Below are 15,083 nucleotides of genomic sequence, written 5' to 3'. Positions count from 1 at the left end.
CATTTTACTATAGCCAATGCTTTAGGTTTCATTATGGCTTTTATTAAGTCTAGAATTTGCTGACAATGTTGTATGGGATCTCCATTACTTTTTTTAAAACCCCTCTGCTTCCACACTGCCCCGAACAAATGGCATACTCCATGAGCATATGCCGAATCAGTATAGATGTCTATTTTCTCACCTTCCATCATTTCACACGCAGTTGTCAGGGCTTTGATTTCCGCTAGTTGGGTGGAACATGGTTGGGGACAGGGCTCCAGCCTAATAATCTTATAGCTCGACTGATCCTGCTGCACTACTGAGAACCCTGCATGATTTCCATCATAAGCCCTATAACAAGAGCCATCTACGAACAGAACCTTTTTATCTGCATCCTCTAGTGGTTCTGACCGTAAATCTGCTCTCAATTTGGCAAATGTCATCATCTTCCCTACACAATCATGGGGTTCTCCTTCATAGCCCAAAGGGACAAAATCGGCTATATTACTGGTAGTGCATCGCTGTATAGTTATGTCTGGAAATGTCAATAGCATCTGATACACTGCTATCCTGGCTGGCGTCAGCACAAATTTCCCTCTTTCCAGCAATTCTGCTACTTTGTGGTGTGTGTACAGAGTCACAGGATAGTCCAGGGTTACAGATGATGCCTTTTCATATGCATTGTACAGCGCCGCCAATCCCTGATAACAGGGTGGAAACCGCTGAGCCACCTCATCTAGTCTCGTACTGTAGTATGCTATCGGCTGCTTTGCTTTTCCTGTGCCTGTCTCCTGTGTTAGAACCGCTGTGACATAACCCTCCTGTCGGTTGGATACATACAAATGAAAAACCTTCTCGTAGTCAGGCAAAGCTAATGCTGGTGCTGACTGCAATTCCTGCTTAATAGCATTGAAAGCTATCTCCGCTTCTTCATTCCACTGTAAGCCATTCTTCAAATTTGTATGTCCTGCTTCTTTCGTTATCTTTCTCAAAGGTGCCACAATCTCAGCATATTCTCCTATCCAATCTGAGCTGTACCCTGCCATCCCCAAAAACGTCGTCATCTGCCTTACAGTCTGGGGTTTGGGGGCCTTAGTTATCACCTCAATCTGATCTGGTGCTATTGCCTTCACTCCCTTGGATATTACCCTGCCTAAGTACTCCACTTGCTGCATGCAAAATTGCAGTTTCTTTTTGGATACTTTATGTCCTCCGTATGCCAGCTTCTCTAACAGAGTTATAGTGTCCTGCTCACACTGTTCCTTACTGTGGGAGCAAATCAACAGGTCATCCACATACTGTAACAATGTACTTTCCAATGGCATGCCTTCTAACTCTGCCTTCAACACCTGATTAAAAACGTGGTGAATGTTTAAATCCTTGCTGCATTCTGGTATAGGTATACTGAGCACCTCTGTAAGTAGATGCAAACAAATACTGACACTGGTCAGCTAGAGGAATGCTGAAGAAAGCTGAACACAAATCAATCACTGAAAAGTAACTTGCTTCTGGTGGAACATTAGTCAAAAGCGTGTGTGGGTTGGGGACTACCGCTGGCTAGTCCTCTACCGCATCATTTACTGCTTGCAAATCATGCACCAATCTCCACTTAGATTTATCTGCTTTTAAGACTGGCAGCAATGGGGTATTGCATGGACTGTTTGTTCTTTTAAGCACTCCTATTTCAAGCAACCCCTGCACTGTTGATGCTATTCCCTCTTCTGCTTCTGGTCTTAGAGGGTATTGTGGTCTCCTGGGTGGAATTGCTCCCCTTTTTAGCCTTATTTCCACCGGACTAGCTGTTTTTATTTTCCCTACGTCCGTGTCATGCTGTGACCACAGAATAGACAGCAACTCATCTAACCTTTTATCTTTCTGCTTGCCTCTTTCCTTTCCCAGCAAGGGCAGGTGTGGTTGGGGAGTTATTTTGACCTCTCTCACTGTCCCTACCATATCTACACTTACCATTATTTTAATGCAATTGTTGTCTTCTGATATCCATACCTCTGGCATGATTTTCCTCCACACTGTTACGGTTTCAGCACTCTTAACTAAGGGTCCTAAGTCTTTAGACTGATATCCCTTGTTTACCAACAACGTTACGTGGGGCGCAGCCTCCGGTATCCTGTACCATTTTTCTAAAAAGGTGTTCCACTTAACTTGTAAAGCTGCCCCTTGCTTTCCAATTATCACAGCCTCCCCTTCCAGGTGCTGTTGGGTACCATCCTGGTACCTCCTGGTGCCATCTCTCTTCTAACTCCCTGTTCTGAGTCTCGTCAAAAATCACTGTACAATGTAGCTCAGATTTGGGCATTACAGCCCTGGGTAATATATCCTGCACGCCCTTTTTCCATTTTTCCCAGGTTTCTTGAATCTGATCTGCGATGTCTCCTATCCAAAAGACATTAGCCTTCTTGTCTTCTCGCACTATCAATTGAGCCCCTGCTCTTTCCACACTCAGCCCATTTCTGGTGCATTCTAATTTTAATTCCAGTTTCAATAAGGCATCTCTGCCTAACAAATTAATCGGAGTTCCTTTAAATACTAGCACTGGCAAAACAATTCCTTTATTTCCCATTCTCAATCGCACTGGAGCCGTGCACTGTATCAACTGTGTTTTCCCCAAGAACCCTACCGTCTTAGTAAACTTTCCTGACATGGGAAGGTGAAGGGCATACTGTGGCTGTACACAAGTGTACATGGCTCCAGTATCTATCATCATTGGTGTCAGTTGCCCTTCTAACATAACCTGAACTATGGGTTCCTCGTCTGCCTCCCTTGTTATCATTGGGTAATGTCCCTTCCCACTCAATTTCTCGGGGCACCCCTAATACCTCGCATAGGGGTTCACAGGTCAGCTTGGGCCTGTGGGGGCTGGTCCTTGGTAAACTTTAGTTCCCTTTTTATCAGTTTCTGCTGGTGTGTGACAGGCCATGGTGTAAACAGACAATCTGTTCTCATGTGACCTGGCTGATTACATCCCCAGCACAATCTCTCTACCTCTCTTTCCCCCTGTTTCCTCACTGGTCCCCTCTGCCCATAGCTCCTCTGTCCCCCTCCTTGGGACTTCCAGGCCTGTCACGGCTGTTTGAATTTAGTCTGTTCCTGATAGGGCATTTGTGGGAATGCTCCTCCAAAGACGATTATTGGCATGGGGTTTTCCAGCCCTTGTCTTACAGTATGATTGGTTCCTCCATATAGCAGTGCTTTGTCCAGTTCGATGGCTGTACTCGGACCGGTGGTTGCTGGCAGCTTCTTTTTGTTTTTCTCTTTTTCCTTCTTTTTGAGTTCTTCAAACTGCATTTGTATTAACTTTCTTTGCACCTCTTCCTGCTGCTCAGCCAACCTTCGTTTGTCTTTCCGGTATTTCTCAACCGCATGGACTACGTGGTCTCTAAATTCTTGTGGGGTCATTGACATTAGCCCAACCACTTCCTCCAGTTTGGATTTTACTTGTGGAGGCATTGCATCCAAAATGCTATGTCGGAACAGTGAGGTCATAAATAAGCTATTCTCCACCTCTTGCTCAGTCTCCACCTTTTCAACTGGTTTTCTACGTAGGCTGCTGGGTTTTCAGTGTCTCCCAGTGGATCCCCTTTTAAGGCTTTGGGGTCCACTTTGGGTGGATAAAGCTTCCTGAGGGCCTGCCATATCCTCTGCCTCACTCTGTCAAACCCGTCTCCATCAGTTCTCGGGTCATTCGAGTTTACTATGCCAGCCATTTCCATTATTTTGTTAAATTTGGAGGTTCCCATCAACCTTATCAATAGTGCCATAGCCAATAATCGTACCGCCGTTTCTTCTTCAAAGGCTCTAATCCATTTCCCTGCTCCTTCATGTAGATTGGGCAGAGTGTTTTTCAGCCCTTCTAGGTCCTGGGATCCCCAAGGGATATACTGCTCTTGTCCTGATCCTTTAACTAACAATGGCATCATTCTTCCTCCTTCTTCCCACCTGCCCTGGCTCTCCTCCTCACCTGACTCCCCATCTGTCTCAGGGTATGTCTTTACTGCCTCCCACACAAATTTCTCCAGGGTCCTCTTCTTCCCTCGGTCTCCTTGTGGAGTCCTTCCTTTCTGTCTTGATTCAATACTTGGTTGGCCCCTGGAGTATTTTTCACATCTCCTCCGGCAATCCCCTCTCAGTAACTTATCTGGCTCTCTCTCTACTTCCGCAAGATGCTCCCCAACCGCCTCCTTCTGCTCTTCTAGGCTTCTGCCTCCTACGTCTTCCCCACAAATTCTCACATCCGCTCTCTCTCTCTCCACTTAACTCTTGCTCCTCCAATGAGTCACCTTCTCTTTCTTCCTGTCCATGTCTGTACACCTGTGGCAGGGACTCCTCATGATCCTTACTCGTGCTTGATTCCCTTCTCTCTAGACTCTCATCTCCTGTCTTTTTTTCCACTTCTTCTTGAATGCCTCATCTCTTCCTGCCCTGATGAGCCACTTTCTTTTCTAGTCTGTTTATTTCTATAGTATAACCGATACTCCTCATTCTCCTTTTCCTCTCTCAAGTATTTCATCAGTTCAATCTTCTTTCATTTCTCTCTTTGCCTGTTCCACCTTTATCCTTTCTGCCATATCTCCTTCCATATCGCCGCTTTTTCCTTCTCATTTTGTTTTTTTTCCTCCTCATTATCCCAAACTTGTACTTCTCCCTGCATGTTTACTGTCCTCAGCAGCAGGGGGTACTGCTTAGGGGTTCCTTCCTCATTATAGGGAGGGGGCTTTTCTGTTTCTTTCGCATCCGTACCTTCCGCTCTCTCTCTCTAACAGGCTGTTTCTCCAGCACCTCAGTGTCTTCCTCACTTGTAATCAATATTCTACCTGTCCTCCTCAGCCTTTCTCCCTCTGTTCTGAAGAGTTTTAGCACTCCCATTTCTCGTTCTCTTTTTTGCCCTCTTTTAGATTTATCTTTTGGTTTGTAATTTTTAATTAGTGGCTCCATTTCTTCACACAAGCTTACATCAAACGTTCCTTCTCTTGGCCACTTTGTGACCAGGTTTTTGGTTCTTTTTTCCCATTTTTCTGAAGTTTTTGTGATCTCATATTTATTTATCGGGAATTTTTTGCTCAGAATCTCTACTGCTGTTCCTTTACCTGTCATGTTATTCTCTCTTTTTAAGGTATTTCAGAGATTCACAGTTCGTTTACTGGATAATATTATTTACTCTAATTCTATGCCTCGTCTATCTACCAGTGCTTTAAACTATATATTGGACTGTCCTTGTTTCCTGTTCTGTTCTGCCTGTACAGACCTCTATTCAGAGCAGTATCCACAGAATCTTTCTCTTCGCACCTTGTCTATTCAGACCCTTATCTCTTAAGGCGGTATTCATGAGGATTTTCTCTATTTTCCTTTCCCTGCCTGTTCAGCCCTTCATTTCATATGAAGCGGTATCCACAGGGATTTACCAACACCACGTGGAATTTTTCTTAACTTAACTTCTTATTAACTTATTTGTACTTGCCCTCACTGCAGTGTTCTTGATCAATCCTCTGAGCCTCCTGTTAACCCCCAATTCTGCCAGATTCTTTGGACTGGAGAGACCCTTCGGCAGTGGTTCCACACTTCTGAGACTCCAAGACCTCCCCAAAACCAACAGAATTCTTAGACCAAATTGTTGCAAAAAGCACTTACCTTTTGTTTGGGTGCACCCTTAATTCTGTTAGCCTTGTAGGGGTCCCTAGAGGACTGGGAAGCGTCCCCAATCTGCCGTTTCCTTTCTGCAGGTCTCTTTCTGGTCCTGCCACGGTCGCCAATTTTGTCGTGGTTTCTCGTGCCCCACAAATGACTAGGAGACGCAGAAGATTCTTCAAGAAAGGTTAAACTTTAATTTGCAAATCAAAGCTGAGACAGTCATTGAGCTAGTCGCTGATTGACCACCGATCCTTGGACATAGCATTTTTTTTATAGCAATCTCCTGGTTTGGTTGTATTAGCATATCCAATCGGTCTATAGTTGCGTATCACAAGTACATCCGCCACTATTGTTTCTACCCATTGACTTAATCATGTTCTAATCTACATCTCTTAGCTACCTCTCATTAACCCACCATTGTCTTCTACATTCTTAATATTTCATTCTCCTACTAAATTGGGTACATGCACAGCAAATAGCAAGTTTCAAAGCTGACTGCATAGTTTTGGTTACACAGCAAACAATCTCAACTTTTATACTCCAATAGCCAGAGGGGGTAGTGTCACTCAGCTTCATGTGCCCCATCACTGAACTGCTTCTACAACCTATGGATTCACTTTCCAGTCTGTTCATCCTCTATTCTTGATATTTCTTGCTCATTTCTTTCTTTTTCTTTTGTATTTGCAGTTGTATTTTGAACACTGGTTGTCCACCCTGTTGGTGCAGTCTTTCATTGAATCTGTTATGTTTATTGGATTTATTGAATATGCCTGCAAGAAAATGAAAATGAATCTCATTTTGATGACATATGTACTTCAATAATAAATTAACTTTGTAATTAATGTACTTGGGCAGAGAAATGTTCGTAAATATGTCCTTTAGCTTTTTCCCATTGTTCAGTAAATCAAAGGTTATTTGCAAACCAACGTATTGGCTTCATCTTCTATCCTTGTATATTTAGTTAACAATATACAGCAATCTCAGATTAGTGGTAATAATTATCAACTGCTGTTTGTAGAAGGTTTTGAAAGTTAGTTTTTTCAAAATGCTTTCAACCTTTCCATAAGTCATTCTGTTTTTTCATCAGATTTTAACAGTTCCATAGCCTGTCTCTATGCACCTTGGTTCACTGTTTCTAGATATTCTGTAATTTAACAATATTACAGTTTGGCATATTAATGGGTAATTACTTTTAGTAATTCATGATTAAGGTGAGACAATCATAGACTATTGAGTAGCTACTTGTATATTCAGTAGCTTATTAAATGTTCGTTTATTTTGTAAACTATTTTAAATCAAATGAACTTTTATCCTGTTTTAATCAATTTTAATACTTTTTTTTCATGTAATGAAGCTTTGGGAGAGCAAGCTTCTCCAATCCAGAGCTGTGGAAGGCTTGTTCAGAGAGAATAATCACCAGCCAATCATGCTGGAACTTCATCAAAAAACTCATCAAGCATTACACCCACCCTCAGGTGAGTTTCAATTAATTTTGATTTAAATGATAAATATTAGCCAGAATATAATGTAACTTGACTGTTCTGCTTTAAGGTGAAAAATGTGAATTTGGTTTACTATCTCATCCAAAATAGGTTACATGGTCCAAAAGGACTTCAGAAAGGGGCCCGCAGTAAACAAAATACAGGGATCATTATTATATTTGTCCATGGTGAAATTATATTAATGTATTTGCTGAATTTAAGAGCACATTTTGGTGTATGAGGACTGAAGCTTCTCTTCCAGGCTGCAAACTTCATTAGGTACATTTGATTACCTCAGTCTATCTCTGTTCAAGTTGATCATATTGGAGGAAAACCTGAACTAAAAAGAATGGCTCATTTGAACTGAGACCCTGTGCTCCCAATATTATCACAAAAACAGGCTGTTAAAAAAGAAATAAACAATATATTTGCTCCTGGGTTTGAATGAGTGTTTAATGCGTATATGTGCCAGTGGAGAAGTAATCAAGTCATATATCATGAAAACTGTTCCTCTGACTGACCAAGTCTGTGCTAGCCCTCAAGCACTCAGTTAGAAATATCCTTTATTAATCTCAGTTTATATTCTCCACATTCCAATTAGATCTCCTCTACCCACATAACCCCAATGTAATCTGCAAAATTTGCCTCTCTCATAGTCATTAGGGCTCCTTTTCCGTTGCCAATTAATCTACTAAGCTATTCACCTTTGGAATATAGCAATAAACTGGTACACCAATGCAAATACATGTCTTGTAGAATATGCAAACTGTATGCAGACAGTACCAAGTACAGGATTGAACCTCGGTTGCTGAAACTGAGAAGTGACTTTGCTGCATTAATCTGCTGTTCTAGAGCAAAAGGCCTAATATCTGGAGACAAGTTGGGATTGCAGAACAGGTGAGAGTATAGATTGTGAGCTGTATCAACTGCCATATGCAAGAGAGTTTTTTAGTCTTCCCCTCCCCCCCCCCCCCCCCACTTTATTCTGGCTTCTTTCCTCTTTCCTTTCTAGCCCTAATTAAGGGTCTTTGCCCAAAATGTTGACTGTTTGTTCCTTTAGATAGATGCTGCCTGACCTTCTGAGTTCCTCCAGCATTTTGTGATTGTTCCTCTGGATTTGGATCTGGCATCTGTAGAATCTCTTCTGTGTTTTAAGCTCAATAATTGGATAGCTAACCAAATTTGTAGCTTTATGCTGCCAGGGGCATCTAGGTTATAACAATAATGGAAGCATAGTTTCTGTGATTTATATTGAATATTTGATTATTAAACAGTAACTTGAACTCGAGGTATCAATCGGTTAGCCAAAAGAGGTAAATATAGTTTATTAATGTTCTCACCATTTATGAGGGGCGGCTGCTTTTTTTTTGCTATTAGCATGCTGCCTGCAACACATTATCATTATTTGTACTCTTTTGGAAATAATATTTTCCTGAGTAAAAATATTTTAAGTTTTGTATTTGGATCTTGCGGTTTTTCGGTAAATTCATTAGGGGTATCAGTAAGATATATTACCTTGTATAGGTTCTTGAGGATCATAATTTTTTTAAAAAAGGGACAAATACCTTTCCATTCACTACAATGTATCCTTTCTGGAAGTCAATTTATTTCCAATCCTGAACGATCTTGTTCTCATATACTGACTTCTTGAAATGAAAACCACCATTTAATTTTTGCCATCAACATAATCACTGTGAATAGATGTATCTCACAGATTAATTGCTTTCAATTTGAATTATAAGATTGTATTTTTTACGTAATTACAATTATAACTTGATGTACAATTGTAATAGAATAAAAATTATGACTGATTAGGGATAATGATTAAATATTCAATTTCAGCAGTGCTGTTTGGTTGGCAAGGAGGAAATATAGAGAAATTGCAGAAAAGGGATTGCTTCTATCTGTAGATGGCAGCAAGCGCAAACAATAGTAATTCAGTCTGTGTGATTCGTTCGAATGCAAGCTTTTTACAAAAATTTGTGTCACTAAAGTTATTCCTAACGGGTAAGGTAGTTGATTTGCTGTCATTATGGAATTTTTCCTTTTGGTTTCCATTGGTGCTGAAATATTTAGGAACAGCTTATTCCCCTCTGCTTTGCAAGCAGATTTCTGAATGGACACTACCTCTTTTTTTGTAGTCTATAGATCTTGGTCTACTGCCACAAAAGACAAAATTTCATGTCATAACCTCATGATTCTGCAGATGCTGTAAATCCAGAGTAACACATCTTGGGGGAATAAACTGAGGTGAAGACCCAACCGATCTGACTCCAATGGTAGACACAGTTCTGTGCCTGCTGCCATGTTCCATAATCTGTTCGTGTGTGATACTTCAAGGTCTCATCCTCACCCTTGGGCTATGAAGGGTTTCTGATCCTGTCCTGGTCCTGCTCAATGGATGTGATCTGGGCTATTCCATGCCCAGGCCGCATTACAAGAAATATGATCACTTGGCTGTCCTTCTCCTAGCTGCATATAGGCAGAGGCTAAAAAGCAAGACTCCACAAATAATGAGAACAAAGAGGGCATCACAGGTGGCAGAGGAGTGGCTACCAATTGTTTCAAGTCGGTGGACTGGGCCGTGTTCTAGGACGCAACAGAGGATCTGAATGAGTACACAATAGTTGTCACAGACTTTATAAAGTATGACTGTGACCTCACAAGATCATTTAGAGTCCTCCCCAAACAGAAACCCTGGATGAACCATGAGATCCGCGGTCTTCTGAGGGCCAGGTCAGTGGCGTTCAAGTCTGGTGACCAAGCAAGATTCAAGAGGTCTGGGTATGAGCTCTGGAAAGACCACTTCATTGATGAAGTGGTAATTCTAAACGAAACTTAATCACTGAAGGTTGCTCAACAGCTGTGGCAGAACTTGAATGCTATTACCTTGTAGAAAGTGAAACCAATCAACATAGCTGACAACAAGGCTTTGCTCCCACATGAGTTCAATGCCTTCTGTGTTCACTTGGACTGTCAGAACATGGAGAGCTTCACAAAGTCCCACAGCCACCGACAACACTGTGAAATCACATGAGCATCCTTTAAGAGGATGAACCCACAGAAAGCATCCAGCTCAGATGGAATATCTGGCCAAGCACTAAAGACCTGTACTGATTAACTGGTTGGAGTGTTCACCAATATTTTTAATCTCTTGCTTTGACAGTCTTGGGTACCCATAGACTTTAAGCAGGCTTCAGTTATACTGGTGCCTGAGAAGAACGTGCCAACTGTCTCAATGATCCAGTAGCACTTCCATCCTCTTTGAAGTGTTGAGAGGTTGCTGATGAAACATCAAGTACTGCCAGAGAAGCTACTTGGATCCCTACTGTACAACAGATTAGCAGCAGATGCCATTTCATTGTTTCTTCTCTCAGGCTGTACTAACACCATACACTGGAACACCTGAACATCAAAGATGCATACATCAGGATGCTCTTTATCGACTACAGTTCAGCATTTCGTACCATCATTCCCTCAAAGCTACTCAATAAGCTTCAAGATCTTGGCCTTAATACCTCCTTATGCAAATGGATCCTGAATTTCCTTACTTGTAGACTCTAGTCACTTCCGACTGGCAAGAACATCTCCTCAATTTCCATTAACACAGGTGGACCACAAGGCTGTGTGTCCAGCCCTCTGCTCTACTTGCTTTATACTTATGACTGTATGGTTAAGAACAAGGTTGGTTAGATTTTTGCTATAGTAGGGAAATTTAAGGGTTATAGGGAAAAGGCAGGTAGGTGGAGATGAGTCCATGGCCAGATCAGCCAAGACCTTATTGAATGGTGGAGCAGGCTTGACAGGCAGAAGGCTTACTCCTGCTCCTGTTTCCTATGTTCTTATAATAATTCCAACACCATATTTAAGTTTACTGGTGACCCCACTGTCATTGGCTGAATCAAGGGTGGTGACAAATCAGCATACAGGAGTGAGATTGAAAATCTGGCTGAGTGGTGCCACAACGACAATCTCTCACTCAATATTGGCAAGGCTAAGGAGCTGATTATTGACTTGAGGAGAAAACTGGAGGTTTATAAACCAATCCGCATTGGGAGATCAGAGGTAGAGATAGCCACAACTTTAAATTGCTCAGTGTTATCATTTCAGAGGGATCTGCCCAAGGCCCAGCACGCAAGACTTCTGGGGAGCTTTGATGACAGTGTCTTGTGCAGCACAGCATGATGGATGCAATTAAATATTCCTGTTTCAGTCTAATACTACTGAAATTAGAACTACTTCCAAGATCTGTACGATTAATAAAGATGTCTTAATGCAATTGAATAATCTATTGCTGCTTAAAACTGATGGAAATAATGCCAATTGTGGCCGTATTTCTCACTGGACTCCTCAAAGGAAATGTGGCCGCCAGTCAGGGATACAGATACGCTTAAGAAAATGGGGTTTTCCACTCCCAATACCAACTGTCTTGCTGTCAGATGTAATCTCTAGTAAATAAAATTGAAGATCTCAGAGGTAGGGTGCTGTTATCAGAAGGACATTAGGACCGCTTGCATCCTTTGTTTCACAAAGTCCTGGTTAACCCCTTCCATACAGGATACAGTGATTCCGATTGACAAGTTCACTGTCAGGGTAGGACTGTTGAATCTCTCAAAAGCAGAGGTGGAGGTGTATGCCTTATGATCAACTCTGCTTGGTGCACAAATATCTCAGTTTTGTCCCAATTCTGCTCACCAGACTTGGAATATCTCGCAATTAAGTGGCGTCCGTTTTACATGCTGCGGGAGATTTTTGAATTCATTTAGGTAGCATTGTACATTCCACCTCAGGCCAATGTCAAACAGGCTCTTGATCTGAGCAATGTGATCAAAGCGCATGAAACAACTCTGGGTGTGGTTGGGGATTTTAACCAGGTCAACTTGAAAAAGTCACTAAATAATTACCGCCAACAAATCACTTGTACTACCAGAGAAAACAACACACTGGACCACTTTTAGACCACTGTTAGACCACCACTGAGAATGCCTACCGTGCTATTCCACGCATGCATTTCGGAAAGTCTGATCACCTGGCTGTACTTCTACTCCCTGAGTATACTGAAGACTGAAGACCGTGGCACTAGAAGTGAGGACCAAGGAAGTATGGACAAGGGAAACACAGGAATGCTTACAGGACTGCTTTGAATTGGTGGACTGGACTGTACAGGCAATCCCCGGGTTACAAACGAGTTCCGTTCCTGAGTCCATCTTTAAGTCGGATTTGAACATAAGTCGGAACAGGTACCTGCAGTATTATTTAGCATCAGTTAGTCAAACGTTTGTCTTAGTATATATTTTACCTTTCTATGCATATAAAACACTTAAGAAATGCATGTATTTCAATAATTAAACCACTGCATTGCTTACTAATAATTGTAGCTTTCATCGGGGCAGGGCATTTCACATGCTCCATTATTCTCACTTTATCCTTTACCTGTATCCTTTAAAGTTGTTCCGATCATTGACCGACTGTAGCCTAAAGCTTTTCCAATGACCAATGGCGTTTCACCTCTTTCCAGTTGCTTTATTATTTCCACTTTATTTTCAATCGCGATCGTTTTTCATCAATGGAACAGAAAACTGCCGACTTTATGTTCTGTCGCTGAGCAGCAGTGAACCGTCTGATTGGCCTATCAGTTTTCTTCAGGAGCTAGTTGACTTAATCAGCATTTCTGATCTGGCTATTGTTCACAGTTGCATTTAATAAAAAAATACAGCAGCAGCCGCAGGTGGTTGGTCTTGTGCTGCTCTGGGTCCTAAAGTCCACCCACACTGAGACATGTTAAATGGGACAAGTGGGGGTGGTGCTGACTGGAAAAGGTAGGGTCAGGGTGAATCTTGCTAAGAAATATTTAAGTTAAGTACAAAGTTGCACATTCAACACAGTGTTAACGGCAACGACTTAAAATGGCGGACAGCATCGTGATCCAACTTAAAATGGTGGACGATGTTGTGATCTGACTTAAAATGGCAGACAGTGTTCTCCTCCCTCCGTTCGTAAGTACAAATTGTCCGTAAAACGGACGTTTGTAACTCGGGGACTGCCTGTATTCCAGGATTCATCTTTGACTCTGTTGTTACTGACTTCATTAAAACTTGTGTAGATGAGTGTGTGCTTATGAAAATTTGCTGTACATTTCCAACTCCAAAGCCATGGATGAACCAGGAGGTTCATTATTTACTGAGGGTAAGGGCTAGATCTGTGTCAGTTATGTCTGGTGACCCAGGTCTGTACAAGAAAGTCAAATATGACTTGCAGAGGACTATTTCAAGAGTGAAGAAACAATTCTGAGTGAGGTTGGAGACAACATTGGATGCACATCAACTCTGGCGGGGTTTGCAGTACATTACTTCCTACAAAATAGCATGAAAGTCAGCGATGTTTCACTACCAGATGAACTCAATGCCTTCTATGCCCACGTTGAAAGGGAAAACATAACTACAGCAGTGAAGATCCCTGCTGCACCCGGTGACCCTGTGATCTCTGTCTTGGAGGCTGATGTCAGGCTGTCTTTCAGGAGAGTGAACCCTTGTAAGGCAGCAGGCCCAATGGAGTACCTGATAAGGCTCTGAAAGCTTGTGCCAACCAACTGGTGAGACTATTCAAATATTTTCAACATCTCACCGCTACAGTCGGAAGTCCCTTCCTGCTTCAAAAAGAAATTAGTTATACAAGTGCCCAAGAAGAGTAGTATGAGCTGCCTTAATGATTGTTTCCAGTCAATCAAAAGAACATAGTAGCATACATTGGATACCTCCAATAGTAGCTATTATGAATTAATACATGGTTTTATAGTACTGTAGTACTATTTCATTTAAATACATAATTTGTAACTCAGTTAAATGGTAGTTTGTCTTTTTTATACCTTTAAACTATTTCCGCAAAACTTCGACTAATTGGGACAGCCCTGTAATTGGGCCAAATGCACTCCAAATTAATTGCAATCCATTGTGTCTGTATATGACAGAGCAGCATTTTCAGTGTCTGTGATTTGTGCTAACATATCTCATAAAGACCTGAACTGGACTTCTAAATTGCTGCTTGGAATTGGAATTGGTTTATTTTTGTCACATGTACTGAAGTATAGTGGAAAATCTTGTCCTGCATGCTGTTGAAACAGATCAAATCATCACACAGTACAAGGTAAAACAATAATAGAATGCAGAATAAAATGCTACTGAATAAGTGCTAACAGGTAGACAATAAGGTGCAATATCATAATGTTGTTGATTTGTGCAGTTTAGACTCCATCTTGTTGTACTACAAAACCATTTGATAATCTTTTAACAGCGAAATAGAAGCTTGAGCCTAATGGTATGTGCTTTCAGTCTTTTATATCTTCTGTCTAATGGGAGTGGGGAGAAAGACTCTCTGGGGTGGGTGAGTGGGATCCTTCACTGCTTTACTGAGGCAGTGAGAAGTATAGACAGAGTCCGTGGAGAGAAGAGCCACAGCTTTCTGTAGTTTCTTGTGGTCACAGGCAGAGCAGTTACCATACCAAACTGTGATGCATAAATTTAGGATGCTTTCTCTGGTGTATTGATTAAAAAAAGGTACAAGGATAGGCATTTTCTTTCCTTTAGTCTCCTGAGGAAGAAGAGGTGAATTTTCTTGTCCATGGCATCTACATAGTTGGACCAGATCAGGCTAATGGTGATGTTTGTTTGTTTTTAGGAAATTTTAATTCTAAACTTCAGCACCATTGATGAAGAGTGAATCATGTGCACTGTACCTCCTATGTCAAGTCAATGACCAGCTCTCTTGCTGCTTACAATTTTTTCAAGACTTTTGTCGTTATTGTGTTGTTGGCCTGTCTACAGCCAACTTGTCTTATAGGATATCTTATCAGCCATGTCTATTTTTCCAAGGATTCTATGTCACTTGGAATGAATCTTGGACATCTCTCTCTTTTCTTCTTTTCCACCCCCCCCCCCTTGCAATTCATCCTTTCTTCTGCAGCAGCTATATTGCATGTATCTG

The 15,083-nt window shown here is 41.6% G+C and overlaps 1 protein-coding gene across 1 annotated transcript in view; it reads left to right on the top strand.

Annotated features, from left to right (window-relative positions):
* gtf2a1l (general transcription factor IIA, 1-like) overlaps window positions 1-15,083 on the top strand; it is a 50,021-nt gene that overhangs the window by 10,427 nt on the left and 24,511 nt on the right. The window contains exon 3 of the mRNA XM_059985692.1: window positions 6,977-7,097. Coding sequence (XP_059841675.1) covers window positions 6,977-7,097 — 121 coding nt within the window. The remainder of the gene's footprint in view (window positions 1-6,976; window positions 7,098-15,083) is intronic.

The sequence above is a fragment of the Hypanus sabinus genome, chromosome 12, assembly GCF_030144855.1.
Source record: "Hypanus sabinus isolate sHypSab1 chromosome 12, sHypSab1.hap1, whole genome shotgun sequence".
Classification (NCBI taxonomy): Eukaryota; Metazoa; Chordata; class Chondrichthyes; order Myliobatiformes; family Dasyatidae; genus Hypanus; species Hypanus sabinus.
Note: the sequence above shows the minus strand (reverse complement) of the source record. Positions and strands in the feature narration are given on the sequence as shown.